At 43.2% G+C, this 16271-nt stretch overlaps 1 protein-coding gene across 1 annotated transcript in view; it reads right to left on the bottom strand.

The window, feature by feature from the left end:
• The window catches only part of LOC308280038 (fibronectin type III domain-containing protein 4-like), a gene marked incomplete at its 3' end in the record, with an annotated part of 69321 nt that extends 56042 nt beyond the window's left edge, over positions 1-13279 (bottom strand). The window contains exon 1 of the mRNA XM_080720294.1: positions 13161-13279. Coding sequence (XP_080576420.1) covers positions 13161-13260 — 100 coding nt within the window. The 5' untranslated portion in view covers positions 13261-13279. The remainder of the gene's footprint in view (positions 1-13160) is intronic.
• Positions 13280-16271: the final 2992 nt, after the last annotated feature.

Here is a 16271-nt window from a genome sequence, read left to right as displayed (position 1 = left end):
AAAGGTCAAGTTCATTAATTATTGACGGTTCAAGTGGTTAAATATCTGATAACACAAACTGACATGAATCCAAAAGACACTGATGATTGTGCTGTCCCACTAGACCCCAAGCTCCAAGAGTGATTTTTCTCACTTATCCACTTAAAACCCTTGAAATCGTCTGTCATGTCGGGTGGAAAAAAAAATTGTTGCTTTTCAAGTTCAAAAGCATAAAAAAATAGCAGATCTAGTAGAGGACCTGGCTAATATGCACTTCATTTAGGAGAGAATAATGTCAACTGCTCTTGGATAATATGACCCCAAGGAACAACTTAAGAACTGTGAGAAATTCTCTATCCGGAGCAAAATACCAGAAAATTTTAAAAATGACCACACCTTCCAACATCTTCTAATCTAAACCGTTGAAGCTACACATTTTCTGAGGTGCTCTAAATGTTCAGAATAGCAATGTTTAGGGGGACATATAAGTGTGTGACATTTCTAATTTTGATATTTTATGAGAAAACAACTAAATGCTTGGATTTCAACATATTATTGTCCAGGACATGATTTGCACTAATCAGTTTAGAAGCATCAAATTTGTCCCAGATGTCATGCTCTAATGATTTAGGAAGAGTGCCCAGCGACTTGAAATAGACACCACTGCATTCGTAGCTCATCTGGTACAGTAGTTATAGCTAACTGTTTTGAGATGGTGGCCATGTTGGATTTGGTCACTATGATGGGCACCCTTCCTAAATCATCTGGGACAAATTTGATGCTTTTGCACTGATCAGTGCAGAAAACGTCCGTAAGGCCTTGGACAATAATGCAGTAAGTTGACAGTTGATAACGTTTCTTAGTCGTTCTGTCAAAATATAGAAATGTTATACACTATATCCAGCTAAACATTGGTATTCTAAAAATTGTGAGCACCAAATGTGTAGCTCCAGCGGTTTAGAAGATAAAGTAGAGCCATGTTGGAAGGTGTGGTCATTTTTTAAAGGGTGTGGTCATTTTCTGGTATTTCGCCCCGGATAGAGAACTTCTAACTTCTAACCTGTTCCTTGGGGTCATATTAGCATAGTTGAGATATTCTCTCCTAAATTAAGTGCATAGTCTACATATCTTATCCAGGTCCTTGACTAAAGCTCCTAACGCCATGCCTAGTCTCATTCCTGCAGCTACGCTGTTGTGCCAATAATCACGGTAAAGCACCCCCTCTCGTGTAATATTGCTTAATTCAACCAGGTGCCTCTATTTCATGGTGAAAGAAAATCTATCTAATTTTCAAAAATAAATTGCACCGGTTCATTGCCGTGTGATTTTCACGTTCTCAAACGCCACACAATATTTTCGGGCAATTTAATCGCACACAAAAGAATATAAATAAATTATCCTACTACTCTTCGACGCATGTTTTCAGTAGCAAAACAGAATCTGAACAGCATTTACATAATAACACCTTGGCAAATGCCTTTTCTTTCTCAAGGCCAACATTCTGACAATGCACGGCCAATCTACTGACCTGCCGATGGCAGTGCATGTGAAGTTCTCAAAGGGCACATCCAGCACTTTTATCAAGTGATGACGAAGATGTGGGGATCGGGTCTTTGATCAAGGGTTTTGCCTGCACTGCATGGGGGTTGGGCCCTGCTGCGAGTGTCGTCCATATATGCTCATGACATCCTGGGGTTCATGTCCCGGCCACGTCCTACGACCAAGGACATGTGTCACATCACTCCTTCTTTTTATTGCCTGTCTTCTCTCTCCGTCCTCCCTCTCTCGCCACTGTAAAATGGTGTTCACTTATACAGTACATACAGTATAAGTGTATATAGGGTATGTGCACATATCTAACGTTACAATCTAATTGCTTGTGGGAGGTACTTGTATACACTTTTCCTATCTATTAGCATTGTGAGAATGAACAATAGGACACTATGACTAATGTTGTGGGGGAGCCAAAATAAAAACATCTAAACCTTTTTTTGGATAATATACTAATGTTCTGATACTGCAACAGTGGGTCTTACAGGGTTAAGACCCTTTTAGCACTCGCGGTGCGAGGCGTTGTGAGCCCGTAGATCTGCTATTTTCACAATATCTGTGGAACCAGTGTAGAATTCATTTACTGCGCAGGTCGCTTAGACAACTAATCTACAGGAGTTAGGTCTATTGATACAGGCTCTTCCCTTTGTTTGTGTGAACTTTGGGGTTGATTTACTTCGATGCATATCCGTGCAGCGTTTCCCTGCTGAAAAAGATTCGGGACGGCGTGAACGCGTGTGACACGACCAATGCAACACTGCGTGGAACAGAGACAAGCTACAGCAAATCTGACGACTACAGTTCACCCTTACTCAGCCTCCTGATTGGTCCCTGACTGACCAACCAGCAGGCTCTTCCTGCCTCGTCCTGCCCTGGTTCCGCCTTTTTTATGTTGAATTTGCTAAAACATCATTTTTGGATGAATAAAAACATTTAAGAACATGCCCAGTCACTATACTGCACCTGAGAGGCTCCCTTTTACTGAAACCAAGTTTAAAATGAGAATTGAATACACAAAATAACAATAAGAAGCAACTGAATATCAATGGTAGTGGATGGAGAGAAAGGACTGTTTCCCACCAAGACACAGCAACCAATGGGTGTGAAGAGCGGCAGGACAACGGGCAGGACTCTACAAAGGGCGAATTCCAAGTGCTTACCAGTTCAAGTCAGTATTTGGGGTTGTCGCGGCAAGTTTCGGAACCCATGCAGTAGAGCGTATTGTATTTTGCTCTATTTCTTATCAGCACAAAAGCATATTTAATAACTTAACTTTTTGGGTGTGACAGGGTCGGGTGTGTTCCGCACTCACCGGTGACACGTCACGAGAGGCCAATCTCTAAGCAATAGACCAGGGGTCTTCAACGTTTTCAGGCCAAGGACCCCTTAGTTGAGAGAGAGATGAAGCAGGGACCCCCACAACTGTTTCATAGATTCCATATAGTTCCATCGTTTGACAGCAAATCATCAGTGTATTTTGGATTCATGTCAATTTGTGTTTTCAGATACATATTTAACCACTCGAATCGTCAATACATAACTTGACCTTTCACTCTGTACTTAGTGCTCTTTTCCCCCTCTACACGTCTTTGCCAAAAATAGCCGATCTACAAGCTCGAGCTTGTAGATTTTTTTGGCTAAAGTTCTCAGGAAAAAAAAGTTTCTATCACACAAAGATTTGGAGGAAGATTTTGTTAGGACTCTGAGGACCCCCTAGGGGTCCCGGACCCCCTGTTGAAGACCCTTGCAATAGACTACCAGTGAGCCGAGAGTTTAAAGAAAAAATAATAGAAAATGTCTTCTTTTCTTTATCTCTCTCTTCCTCACTCAGCCCTATCGTTATCAGCAAGGACAGATTTGACTGAGGAGGAAACCATACTGTATTCTTCACTTCACTTCCAACCAGGGACGTGCTGGCCATTGGGAAAAGCGGGACAACTCCCGAACGGCCGGTTCATTCCCGGCCGGTCCAGGCCGCTGGCCATTAGGAAAAAATGTAAAATAAAATGTGGGCCTTCGTTCCATTTTGGGGGCTTACAAAGTAAATCGTCACTGTTGGGCAGAAACCTTCTATCTCCAAGTTTCAAATTTGTATATTTTCTTCGCAAAGTAAAGCCCTGCTTCATCATACAAGGCCCTCGCACAAAAGTAGTGAAAACAGCAGATCTACAAGCACACAACGCCTCGCGAAAATGATAAATACAAAACAAACGGTTTTGGACATACAAGGTTTCCACCCGACAACGACGAAATATAACACATGTAATTGGCCCACTGGCTTGTCACTTTGTCACAAATCTTTGAGTAGCAGCAGCGCTATAGAGAGATCTCTCTCTATAGCGCACAATGAGGGCCTCTCCAACTCTTTTTCCCGGGCTGAATCAGGGGCCCAGCACGTCCCTGCTTCCAACACAAACACCCGCCCTGTGCATACAAATGTGCATTACCGTCTATATGCGCACACACACAAACACCGTAAAACACGCCCACAGCCACACATGTGCTGTGCACAGGCGTACGTACGCATAGGCCTTACATGCATTGCGTGTCAAGTTCATTAAATGTCTCGCTCTCTCACACACGTGCCCGCTCGCACACGCACGCACACAAACGGACAGCCGTCTTCGTGGACAGACTTATGGCAGCCATTAGCCAGATGAGTGTGTCAGCGTCAGTCGGCGGAGAGTTATACCTCGCTGATTTATGGCCTTCGGTCAGATAGACAGAGAGAGAGAGAGAGAGAGAGAGAGAGAGAGAGAGAGAGAGAGAGAGAGAGAGAGAGAGAGACAGAGAGATAGAGAGAGAGAGAGCATGTGACAGAAAAGAACAGATTGGAAAGCAACGAACCCGCGATATAATAATGTCACTACTAAGAGCCTTTGTGTGCTCTAGCTCGCTCTCGGCAACTCAGGAGCGGCGAGGGGGGCCCGTGGGGGAGGGAGGGAGGGGGTGTCCAAAGTGCCATATGTCCAAAAATGTGACTTTTAAGGTTTCAAATAGGCTCTATGCATAGCAGCCATACTGTAAAGAAATTGGAAATGATTTCCTTCACTATTGTTACCGTGATATTGATTAAGGCTCTGTTCCATTCTGGTTAAACAGAGCCAGGTGATATTGTGCATGTTGGAAACTCTCTGCTACACCAGTAGTGGCTCTCAAAGTGTCCTTGAGTGGATGGGTTGCAAATGGCCCCTCATGGGTCTGTAACTCTGAGACTTGTACACATGGGAAGGAAGTAAGTAAATGGCCCAATTTCTATACATTAAACGTAGCTGCTGTGCATAGAGCCTATTCAAAAGCATTAAAAGTAGCAGGATGTCGCTTCGTGCCGCGTCTCGAGCTTGCGGACGGGCCACTTTTGATGCTTTCGCGTGACACTGTAGGTATAGGGGTCCGGGACCCCCTGTTGAAGAAGACCCCTGATCTACTGTATACCTCTTATGTTTCACACTACACAACACCTTAACTATGGGGATCAATAGAATATCATCACTGTAGGGCAGAAATCTCCAAGTTTCGAATGTGTACATTTTTTCGCAAAGTAAAGCACTGCTTCATCACACAAGGCCGTCACACAAAAGTAGTGAAAACAGCTGATCTACAAGCACACAACGCCTGCGAGGCGGTGCGAGGCGTTGTGTGCTTGTAGATCGGCTGTTTTCACTAGTTTAAATCATTTTAAAAACGATAAATACAAAAAAAAAAAAAAACATACAAGGTTTCCACCAGACAACAAAGATATATTAGGCATATCGTTGCTGTAGGGCAGAAACCTCTTATCTCCAAGTCCTTATTTTAAGCATAAAAAGTAGCAGATCCACAAACAATAACGTGTTTCGAGCTTGTAAATCTGCTACTTTTGAGTAAAGTGACAGTTAGGGATTTTGGTTTACACCCGACAAGGACGATATACGTTTGTGGAATGCCCTACCGCAGGCCTTAAAGGAGTGCAAATCCCTAGCCTCTTTCAAAATTGGTCTGAAAAGTCACCTTCAGACGGCTGCTACTCGAGACTAAGCCCCCTTCTGTTTTTTTCCCTCCCTTTTTTCAATTGATGTTATCCTATGCAATGTACTCTGTTCTGTCCGTCTGTCTTTCAATGTTATATGACTTACATAAAGTGGTTCCTGTGTAAATAAGCCGTAAACTGTAGGATGATCAAGTGTGTAGGGGGAGGGGTGGGGGGTGTCCACAGCACCTGGGGGAGAGGCGAGGCTGCGGGGAGGAGAGGCTGCTGTCCAAAGTGCCTTACGCAACAGCGAGTGCACACGCAAGACAGCTCCGCTGGGGATGCAGCTCCTCAGGCCTATTTGCGATAGTGCAATCCTGTGTGTGTGTGCGTGTGTGCGTGTGTGCGTGCGTGTGTGCGTGCGTGCGTGCATGCGTGCGTGCGTGCGTGCGTGCGTGCGTGCGTGCGTGTGCGTGCGTGTGCGTGCGTGCGTGCAAAAGTGTGTGAGAGAGAGAGATTCAGGGGCTGTTGAGCAGTGTTGGGTAGTAACTAGTTACTTTAAATATATTACTTCAATATTATTACTTTGCCAGTAACGCGTAAGAGTAAGGTATTACTCTGCCAAAACAGTAATATTATATTACTATGTAAAAACAGTATATATTACATATTACTCTAATATCTCAATAGATTTTGTTTGCTGTCATTTCATTTAAAGGTACACAAGGTAACTTTGAAACAATGTTTTAATATATATAATCTTTTTAGCTAGCAGTCGCACTATATTATTGTGCTGGGGTGTTTCCTTGCAGAAACACATCGTCTCTGGATGTATTTTGGTTCTGTCCCACTGTTTATGTTGACATTCACACCTGTGAGTCTGTGAGGGGGGGGCCTCCCCCTCCCCTCTCTGACAGGTATCAAACAGGTATCTGTCTTTGATCAATCTACTCGGTGCACAACTCGTCTGAAGTTCAAAGGGAGCAATCGAGAGCTCTTCTCCCCTCACAGACAAAGAAGTCCCTCCAAGGGACGAATGTCAACATAAACAGTGGAACAGAACCAAAATACAGCCTGGGGGATGTGTCTTTCTGCAAGGAAGCACCACAGCACAATAATGTATAGTGAGTGATAAAGGGAAATGACTGCTAAAATATTTATATGTGTATATAAAGTCTAAAGACTTACCCAGTGTGTCTTTAAAGGAGTAGTTCACCCTCAAAATGACTTTTTTTTTCTATTGATGACTTATGCCATGTAGACTTGAGTTCAATAATATTTTGGGGTATTTGTCGCATTCCTAAGACAATAATTTGAATACAATAAATGTACTCCCATTGAGTCCGGATGGGGACCCGGATGGGGAGTAATGCATTTGGGTCCCCACCCAGAATCAATGGGGTAAATTTACTATAATACATTTTTTGTCTAAGGAATACGACAAATACAAAAAAATATTATTGAACTCAAGTCTCCATGGCATGAGTAATCAATAGAAAGAAATTAATTTGGGGGGTGAACTACTCCTTTAATAGGTCAAGAGAGATTGCTGGTATATTTTACAGCCTTTTTGTCTAAATGGTAACTGTAAAATGTTACTCTTGATTCCAAGTAAAAAGTAATATAATATCATTACTTGTTAAGGAGTAATGTAATAAGTAACATATTACCCTCCTGAGTAATATTGCCCAACACTTCCAGGGAGGTGGGGGTGCACGGTTGTCTGTGAGGTCTGACTGGTAGAGGGAAGAATTCCAGAGTGTCTGTTTAACTGAGCGTGAGAAAATGGACACCTGTGTGCGCTTGTGCTTGTGAGTGCGCATGTGTGTGTGTGTGTGTGTGTGTGTGTGTGTGTGTGTGTGTGTGTGTGTGTGTGTGTGTGTGTGTGTGTGTGTGTGTGTGTGTGTGTGTGTGTGTGTGTGTGTGTTTGTGTGTAGATCTGAAAAGGCTTACAGCGTTTGTTCACAGGTGTGTGAGCGTGTGCGTGTGTGCGTGTGTGCGTGCGTGCGTGCGTGCGTGCGTGTGCGTGCGTGCATGAACAATTACCCTGTGCAGTGTTTGTTTGGATGCGAATCATCCAGAACACACACCCGCATGCCAGGATTTTTCTTTTAAACCCACTGTGGGCTTGCCTTGGAGCCATGTTTACACCACAATTTACAATTTAAGCATTTAGCACACACTCTTAATCCAGAGAGACTTACAACAAGCAAGGACAGCACAAGGTAATACATCAATATATCAAATGCATAGAAATAGTAATCTAAAAACGTAGGTAGAACACAAACCTATTCAGTAAAAGACAATAGACCTGGCCAGGGTTTAGAGCTGAGTTATTGGTGGAATCCATCTTCAAATATCAAACTGCTGCTGTGGTAATATTTAACTCATTTAGACCTGAGGCCAAGGCATAAATAGCAGATCTACAAGATGTATATGAACTTTATATATCTGCTATTTTTGAATAGTATAACATAAAAGTGACACGAATGTGTGGGATCAAATATACGAAAATGTTAGGGAAGGACTAGTGCAGAAGAGTTAGAACTAAAAGACTTGGTCTACTAAAACTAAGAGTTAAAAAGTTGAGTCGTCTAAAATCTTATGGTATTAGTCAACTAAAACTAGACTAAAAGTAGAACTTTACAGATGACTAAAATATGACACAAAATAAAATAAAAACTACATGAAATTTATTCCAAAGATTATATGAATGAAATCTGAATTTGCTGTCAAAATCAACACTGCAACCAACCCATCACCTGGTAAAACCCATCACCCATAACAACCCACAGCCTGTGACGACGCTCTGGACCCGGTGACGACCCACCACTACTCAGGTTTCAACTTCAGCCACAAAGATACAAAGAGACAAATATGCTGTGTATAGCTTATTATCTTTGTATCTTTTGTATTGAACGTAACAGACAATAGACAATAGAGGCAGAAAGAGAGAGAGAAAGAGAGAGAGAGAGAGAGAGAGAGAGAGAGAGAGAGAGAGAGAGAGAGAGAGAGAGAGAGAGAAAGAAACCTAGAGTCATCCATAAAAGATTATCAGAACCCACTAGATTCCCAAATCACTCTAAATGAACTACAAGACAAAATAAAAACACTAATAACAAAGAAGGCCTGTGGAGCCGATGGCATTCTTAATGAAATGATAAAATTCACTGACCTAAAATTTCAACTGGCCATATTAAAACTCCTTAATATCGAGCTCAGCTCAGGGATTTTCCCCAACTTATGGGACCAAGGGCTAATAACGCCACTCCACAAAAGTGTAGACAAATATGACCCAAATAATTATCGTGGCATCTGTGTAAACAGCAACCTCTGAAAAAATCCTCTGCATGATCCTCAATCACAGAATTCTAAATTTCCTCACAGAAAGCAACGCCCTTAGCAGATCAGAAATTGGCTTCCTACCAAACTATCGTACAACAGACCATATTTACACCCTCAACGTCCTCAAAGGAGAAGGATATCAAATGGAACACAACCACCTTGCACTGTCTGCATCGAGTAATCTTCATACATGAAAACTGTTCCACCCCTTCAAATTGTACATATTTTATTTTGATTGTATTATGTTGATTGATTGTATTGCACTGTGTACACTTCTGCTTTGGCAATGTAAACGTATGTTTTCTCATGCCAATAAAGCCCTTTGAATTGAGAGAGAGAGAGAGAGAGAGAGGGGGGGGGGGGGGGGGGGTGCATGGAGGCCAGGGGGCGTCAATTGGGTATGGCAGGGGTATGCAGCCATACCCGAGGGAAGTAGGGGTGCTGGAGGTGCGGCCGCACCCCCTCCCCCAGGTCCCACCGCACCCCCTACCGCCCCTCCCCAAGGGGGTGGGGAGGAAAATAAAAATAAATATTCATATAATAAGAAAATTGCACCAGTGGCATGTAGGGGCTATTGGCTACTTCTATTTCCAGGACAATTTCAAAATAAACATGTTGAATGATCGATTGTATAGATGAAAACGTTAAAATAAAGGCTCTTGTTTTGAAATGCGCTTCTGTGCAGAGAGGAAATAGCTTTCACAGGACGCCCCTTTAACGGTCGGCCACCTCTCTCTCGTCCGTGCGCACCGTGCGTCATCATGGACTCGTAGTGAGATAAACAACACGGGCATATTAAGGAATATAAACACCAAGACAAGACCATGTAGGCTATGAAGGCATTAAACATCGTCCTCTGCTCCTCTCATCCTCATACCTGGTGAGTCGTGGCTTAGAGTTAGAGTAATGATGGATGCTAATGCTGCTGGCTAATGGCTACACTGTTTGGGCTAGTGGCTATGGTGAAGCAGAACCACTGTTTCCAAACACTGGTGTCGGGACCGATGCGTGGGTCGCGTCGTCACGGACACATTGTATGGGTCCTGAAAATAGCCGATCTAGAAGTTCACAACGCAGCGCGAAGGCGGCGAAGCGACTAGTCGTGAGCTTGTAGATCTGCTATTTTCACTACTCTACTATTGGGTCCCCTAACGTTTAGTTTCTCTTGGTTCACGGGCTAAAACGTTTGGGAACCATCATGCTTGCTGTAGTAGACAGTAATGTAAAGTAACTATGTAGATTAACTGAAAAGCTTTTGGAACTGAATGATTATAATATATGAAACTGGTGTTGTCTGTCTGTTGGTATCAAGAAATCCATCTACTATAGACTGGCTGGTGCATGTGGAGAGGTAAAGGGAAAGTGTAGTGTGCCGTTCCCGATTGTGTTACATTTAGCAAAAAAATAAACTGCAGAAAGCGATAATTTTCGGCGCGCGCTGTGCGCCCGCGTCACGTGCACGCGCGCTCTGCGATCCCATCTTTGCCATAAAATAGCAGCTCTGCGCGCGTGCATGAGGAGCGCGTGACAGCACCCCCTACGGTAAAATAGTTCCCGCGGCTATGTATGCAGCTGACTACCATGAATGTCTCTTTGTCTATCTGTGCAGGTTATTATGTTGTTAAATTACAGTAAAATAACTACAAATGCAAAATGTAACAAAATGGTCACTTTAACTATTCGCCACACTTCTCCCCATCTTGACTAAATGGTATATTCACAGGTACCGCAGGTCAGCTGCACAAGTGCAATTCATTATTGTAAATTGTGGCACATTTACTAACATGCCAAGTTTAGCTGCACTTGAACAACCGTTTCAGGCTGCCATATCCGTAGAAACCTGTGTAAAAAACGGCAAAAATTCATTTTTTTCAGACATTGTGAAAATAGCCGATCTACATGTTCACAACGCCTCGCAGGGTTGTGAGCATGTAGATCTGCTATTTTCACAATATAACCTTGTTATACAAAATATAATGCCTCTTATCCATGAGGACTCCCATCTTTGCCATACCCTAGCTTTTGCTGAACTGACGCCACTGATGGAGGCCTGGCCAGGAACCAAGAAGAACGTTGTACAGTAAACAAACCACACTATCTGGCTGGGCAACAAACATCAAGGCTCCTCCTCAACGTGAATGGAAGAGAGCTTGGATCTTTGGCAAAAGATTTAGGCAGCATGTGCGTCATCGGTGCTTGGCAAAGAAGATAAAAGACAGGAGATAATCAGGCCTGGCATTAAACCAGGCGATGTGAGAGGACTGAGTAAGAGTGAGGAAAAGGAAAGGATGCTGGGCTGACAGAATAAGAAGATCATTGACTCTGAGCCTAAGAGGTGTCACTGATTTGAAAGCACCTGTGCTTTCCTCTTCCTGCAGCTAATTACATAACAGGGGAGAGAGATAGAGAGAGAGATAGAGAGAGAGAGAGAGAGAGAGAGAGAGAGAGAGAGAGAGAGAGAGAGAGAGAGAGAGAGAGAGAGAGAGAGACTTCCGTCCAGCTGATGTACTTTCAATTAAAGTGGCTGACATGTTTACGACAGCTCTATGACTATGACAGCCTAATTCTACTACAGCACCGAGCTGTAAATATAAATTTCTCTCGTATATCTATCTATCTATCTATCTATCTATCTATCTATCTATCTATCTATCTATCTATCTATGCACGCACACACACACACACACACACACACACACACACACACACACACACACCCCTACTAAAGGAAGGTGAGAGGAGTCCGAACAGCGAAAGACAGACAGACAGACAGACAGACAGGAAAGTCACTGGAAATTATTAATGGCATTGTCCTGTAATGTCTTAATGAATGTCACATTGTTAAGTTATGTGTGGACCTGTAAGAATAAGATTATGCATCGGCTAATGGGGATCCTAATAAACTCAACCCAATAAACAAACAAATAGTCAGACAGAGACAGACAGACAGACATGACAGACCGAGAAAGTGAGGAAAAACAAGAGAAAAGAGACAGTGGGAGGCAGAAACATGGTGGGTTCTCTAAGTGGGGTCCAGGGGCCCTCAGGGGTCCACGGGGCGCTTCCAGAGGGTCCCCTGCTATTAGTTAATGTAGCATCAAAATCACTTTAACCACCTTAAGCCCCACAGAGCCTACCTCAGCTATTTGAAAATAACTGATGTATGATCTACAAGCTCATTGCATGCATGAAAAAAAATAGATTTTCAAACAAATCTTCGACGAAAGAAATTAATATTGTATAAAGCTTTGCACTTGCACTTTTGACTGCATGTGCATGCAAATATTTTGAAAATAGCCGTACAAGCGAGGCGTCAGCTATATTCTGTATTTTTTTCCTGTAGATCATCTATTTTCACCATTTCGGCCTCATTTCTTATATTTTTTATAATATCGTTTGTTGATTAGGCTGCTTTTGATGCAGCAATGGTCTTTTTCATTTCGTGCAGATGTGCCATTTCTAAACTTCACACGCCCTATAGGACAGTCGATTTCCAGGGGATTTGCAGAACATTGAGCTTGTAGATCAGCTATTTTTGCTATTTTTATGATCTTCACTGACTTTTAAGTTTCAATCTATGAAGGTGGATTCTGCTTTTCAATGGGAATGGAGTGGTTTATTTGTGATTTTTGGTAAAAATACGGCCCATTCTCCTTGAAAATTAGAAAGGCTTTTGCCAGGGAAAGAAAACTGTGGAAATTGAGCAGCAAACAGATACTGAAGAGTTGAAACAGCACATCTGTAAATCCCCCTGGTTCTCAACTTGTTGGTCGTGCCCCCCCAGGGGAGTCCCCATGCACATGATTGTGGGGGCCACGACCCACAAGTTGAGAACCACTGATTGTAGACCAGGGGTCTTCAACGTTTTCAGGCCCCTTAGTTGAGAGAGAGATGGAGCAGGGACCCCCAAAACCTCTTCATAGATTCCATATAGTTTCATTGTTTGACAGCACAATCATCAGTGAATTTTGGAGTCATCTCAATTTCAGTTTCCAGATATTTAACCACTTGAACCGTCAATACTTAATAAACTTGACCTTTCACTCTGTACTTAGTCTATACTCTTTTTCCCCTCTACACCAAAGCTCTTTGACGAAAATAGCCGATGCGCTGCGAGGCGTTGTGAGCTTGTAGATCTGCTATTTTTGGCTAAAGTTCTCAGAATATGGCCGCTAGGGTTCAAGTGGTTAATATAAAAAAGGAGAAAAAAGATTTCTATCATTCAAAGATTTGGAGAACCCCCTGTAGTAACGCTGAGGACCCCCTAGGGGTCCCGGACCCCCCTGTTGAAGACCCCTGTTGTAAACGAACAGAAGAGAGAAAGAGATGGACTCACTCGCTGCGGCCATCATGATGGGTCCATTGCAACAGCAGGACACCCAGGCCACCAGGAGAGCAAGGTTGAGGACAGTTCTCATGACCTCCTCTGCTCCCATCTAGGCCCACTGTCGGGTCTGACTTCAGGCGTTTATCTTGTGGTCTGTCGTTTGCGATTTACAATCCGGGAAATGTCACTGACATTCTTTACTCAAAGTTTCCTTCGAATGTACCAAAACATGCTTGACATTCGAATAGACCTGGGCTGGTCTGCATCCATCCATTCATGATGGTTTCCACTATCAGTGTACCAGGTGTCCTCTGGAAGACCAACAATCTCCAGACTCTAGCCTATAATACTCTTATCTTCTCTCAATGTCTTGGACGTCTTATTTATTCCTGCAAAAAGAAAAAGAAAAAGAAAAATAGGCTACATGAATAAAAAATACAATAAAAATATGCAGCAATTGCTTCCTGACTATCTTCCGAGAGAGAGAGAGAAAAAAAGAAGCATGAGTTCTGTACTGTAGATCTCAGTGTCAGGCCCAGCCCAGGTGTTTAATGCATCTCCACCAAGTGGGTCACAGGTAATAATAAAAAGCAGATTAAAGAGAAAATAAATAACCGCTGTGGTTTCTCGTCAGGATGACTCCCGGGATGCCGTCGGTAATATAGACTATAATATTTCCCATCCACCATAAGATCTGGGTGTCCTCGGCTCAGCGCAGGCAGGCATGCGGCTCCATAGGGCTCCCTGAAGCAAACAGGTAGTTCCACCGACCTAGGCTAGACCTATAGCCATTCACAGCCTGTCCTCCTCAGGCTGCGATCTACAGTGTCAATATTAAATATTCGACTATATTTGACAATTCGACCATTTGTTGACTGACGTAGCCTACCGTTTAACGTGAAGGTCGCTGGAGTTTCAGCACCGCGGACAGCGGCACTCAAGCAGCCGCCGCTTCTTGGCCATGACGAGCAGCCCTCTTCAAGAAAACATGAGGGGAGGGGAAGAAAAAAGAACACGAATGTTTGGCCGTTAAACGTCAAACCGTGAAGCGAACCGATCAAGGCTCCCACGTTGGTTTGTTGTCCAAAAGACGGTGAGTCCAACGAGGGACTGCGGGAGAGGAGAGGAGAGGAGAGGAGCGCAGCTGCGTGTGAGCCGTCCGTCCGAGGCAGCGTGCTGTGTGATTTGACAGGCTTGAATTATGGCAGTGGATGTCCGAAGGATCAGAACCGCCTCTGACACTGCAGGCATCAGGTTGCCTCGTGCACACGCGCAGCGATGCGTGGACTCGTGGAGACACCTCACCGCGGGGTGAACACATGAATGAATGGGTGAGGGTCGAGGGAGGGTGGTTGGGGTCGTGGACAAAATATATTCAGCTGTGTAAATTAGCCAGTCATTGTCAGTCAACACATAATTTGTCAACACTGATAATAGCCTGTAAAAACGTACTCAAAAGTGTTACTTAAATAAAAGTATAAACCCTACTGCAATATAGAAATACTCTGTTAAGTCCGGAATTCAGAATTTACTTCAGTAAAAGTAGAAAAGTATTGGTTCAAAATGTACTTAAAGTACCAAAAGTAGAAAGTATTATGCAAAAGGTCCCATTTCACAAGTTTTCAAAAGTATAAAACGTGTAAGAAATATTTTGAAAATAGTGGATCTGTATTTTGAGCTATTTTCAAAAATGTAGGCTGAAGTGGTTAATGTAGGCTATAGCCTATGTTTTGTAATAATAATCAAAATCTATATAGTAACTTGTAACTAAAGTTTTCATGTTGTAGTGGAGTAAAATATTTTGATCCAAGATGTATTGGAGTAGGTCTATAAGTATTGGAAAGTGCAAACTCAAGTTAAAGTACAAATACCTCACAATTGTACTGAAGTGATCAGTGCTTCTCATCCTTTTCAGGACGTAACCCCCCAAAAGAATCATAAGAACTGGGGACCCCCACCCTGACAAGCACCACTTAGAATGTATGGGTTGAGCTCTATCACATCATGCTTAGTCACTTCCAATAGGCCCTAAAGCAAGGGTTCTCAAATCTTTTCGTGTGAAGGACCCCCGAAATCAAATGTATAGCCTATTTGGCCGCATTGTGTTCGCATAAACACTCGGCCAAACCGGATGTACCAGGGTGAATTAGGCCATACGCACAGCAGCCTTATTGGAAAGAAGTTGTGGGTCCCTTCTTGCTTCCTTCAAAGGTGTTACCAAAGATACTTATCACGTAGCACAGTGTTTCTCAAATCTTTTATTTGAAGGACCCCATAACTGTGAGAGTGTACAAATTACGTCAGGGTTGCACTTTTTAAGGGGTCATTTGGAACCATGAGGGTACCTGGACCACACTTTGAGAACCACTGGTGTAGCAGAGTGTTTCCAGTGAGCCAACATGCACCCTGACTCTGTTTGACCAGAATGGAACTATACTTCCATTTATTAGTACGCGTCTAGTCGGCGACCTGGCCAACTCGGGAACGATGTAAATAGGGAATGAATGCCCCGCCCTTTAATGCAAACCCCATTATACCTGTTGTCATAGGACCCGTTTTGACAATCTATTTGCCTGTGTCCATTTATGCCCATATATGGAGATATCTGTATCTATCTGTCGGCGTCCATTTTATGTCCATATATGGAGATCACTGCAGATATAGTTCTGGGTTCATTTTATGCCCATATATGCCCATATATGGAGATATCTGCAGGCATTGACACTAAGGCTTGCCCACCTGCCCCCGGCAGGTACATAAAACCTTCGGGCAGGTGAAGTTTGCTTTCAGGTTGCCCGACAGGGCAAGTGCTAATTTGAGAGGGGACGCAACCGTCTATAAACACAACAGCAGATATCTGTCTAAAAACCTGGTCTGTGGAATGTAAAAAGTGTTAAACCATAGACAAATTCAATCATAGCTATGTAGGTATTTAGATTTGAAGGTATTGAGGTATGAATTCTTTTCAGCGCACAGCCCCATAAAGTAAAGAAATAAGAGTTAAATTGAGAGGTAATTAAAATCGTACCTACAGTATAATTTTATAATGGATGATTTACTTCTCGGGCAAGTGGGCATGACCTTCGGGCAAGTAGAAATGACCTGTACTTGCCCGACGGG

This window comes from Nannobrachium achirus (genome assembly GCF_963921795.1).
Source record: "Nannobrachium achirus genome assembly, chromosome: 24".
Taxonomy (NCBI): domain Eukaryota; kingdom Metazoa; phylum Chordata; class Actinopteri; order Myctophiformes; family Myctophidae; genus Nannobrachium; species Nannobrachium achirus.
Note: the sequence above shows the minus strand (reverse complement) of the source record. Positions and strands in the feature narration are given on the sequence as shown.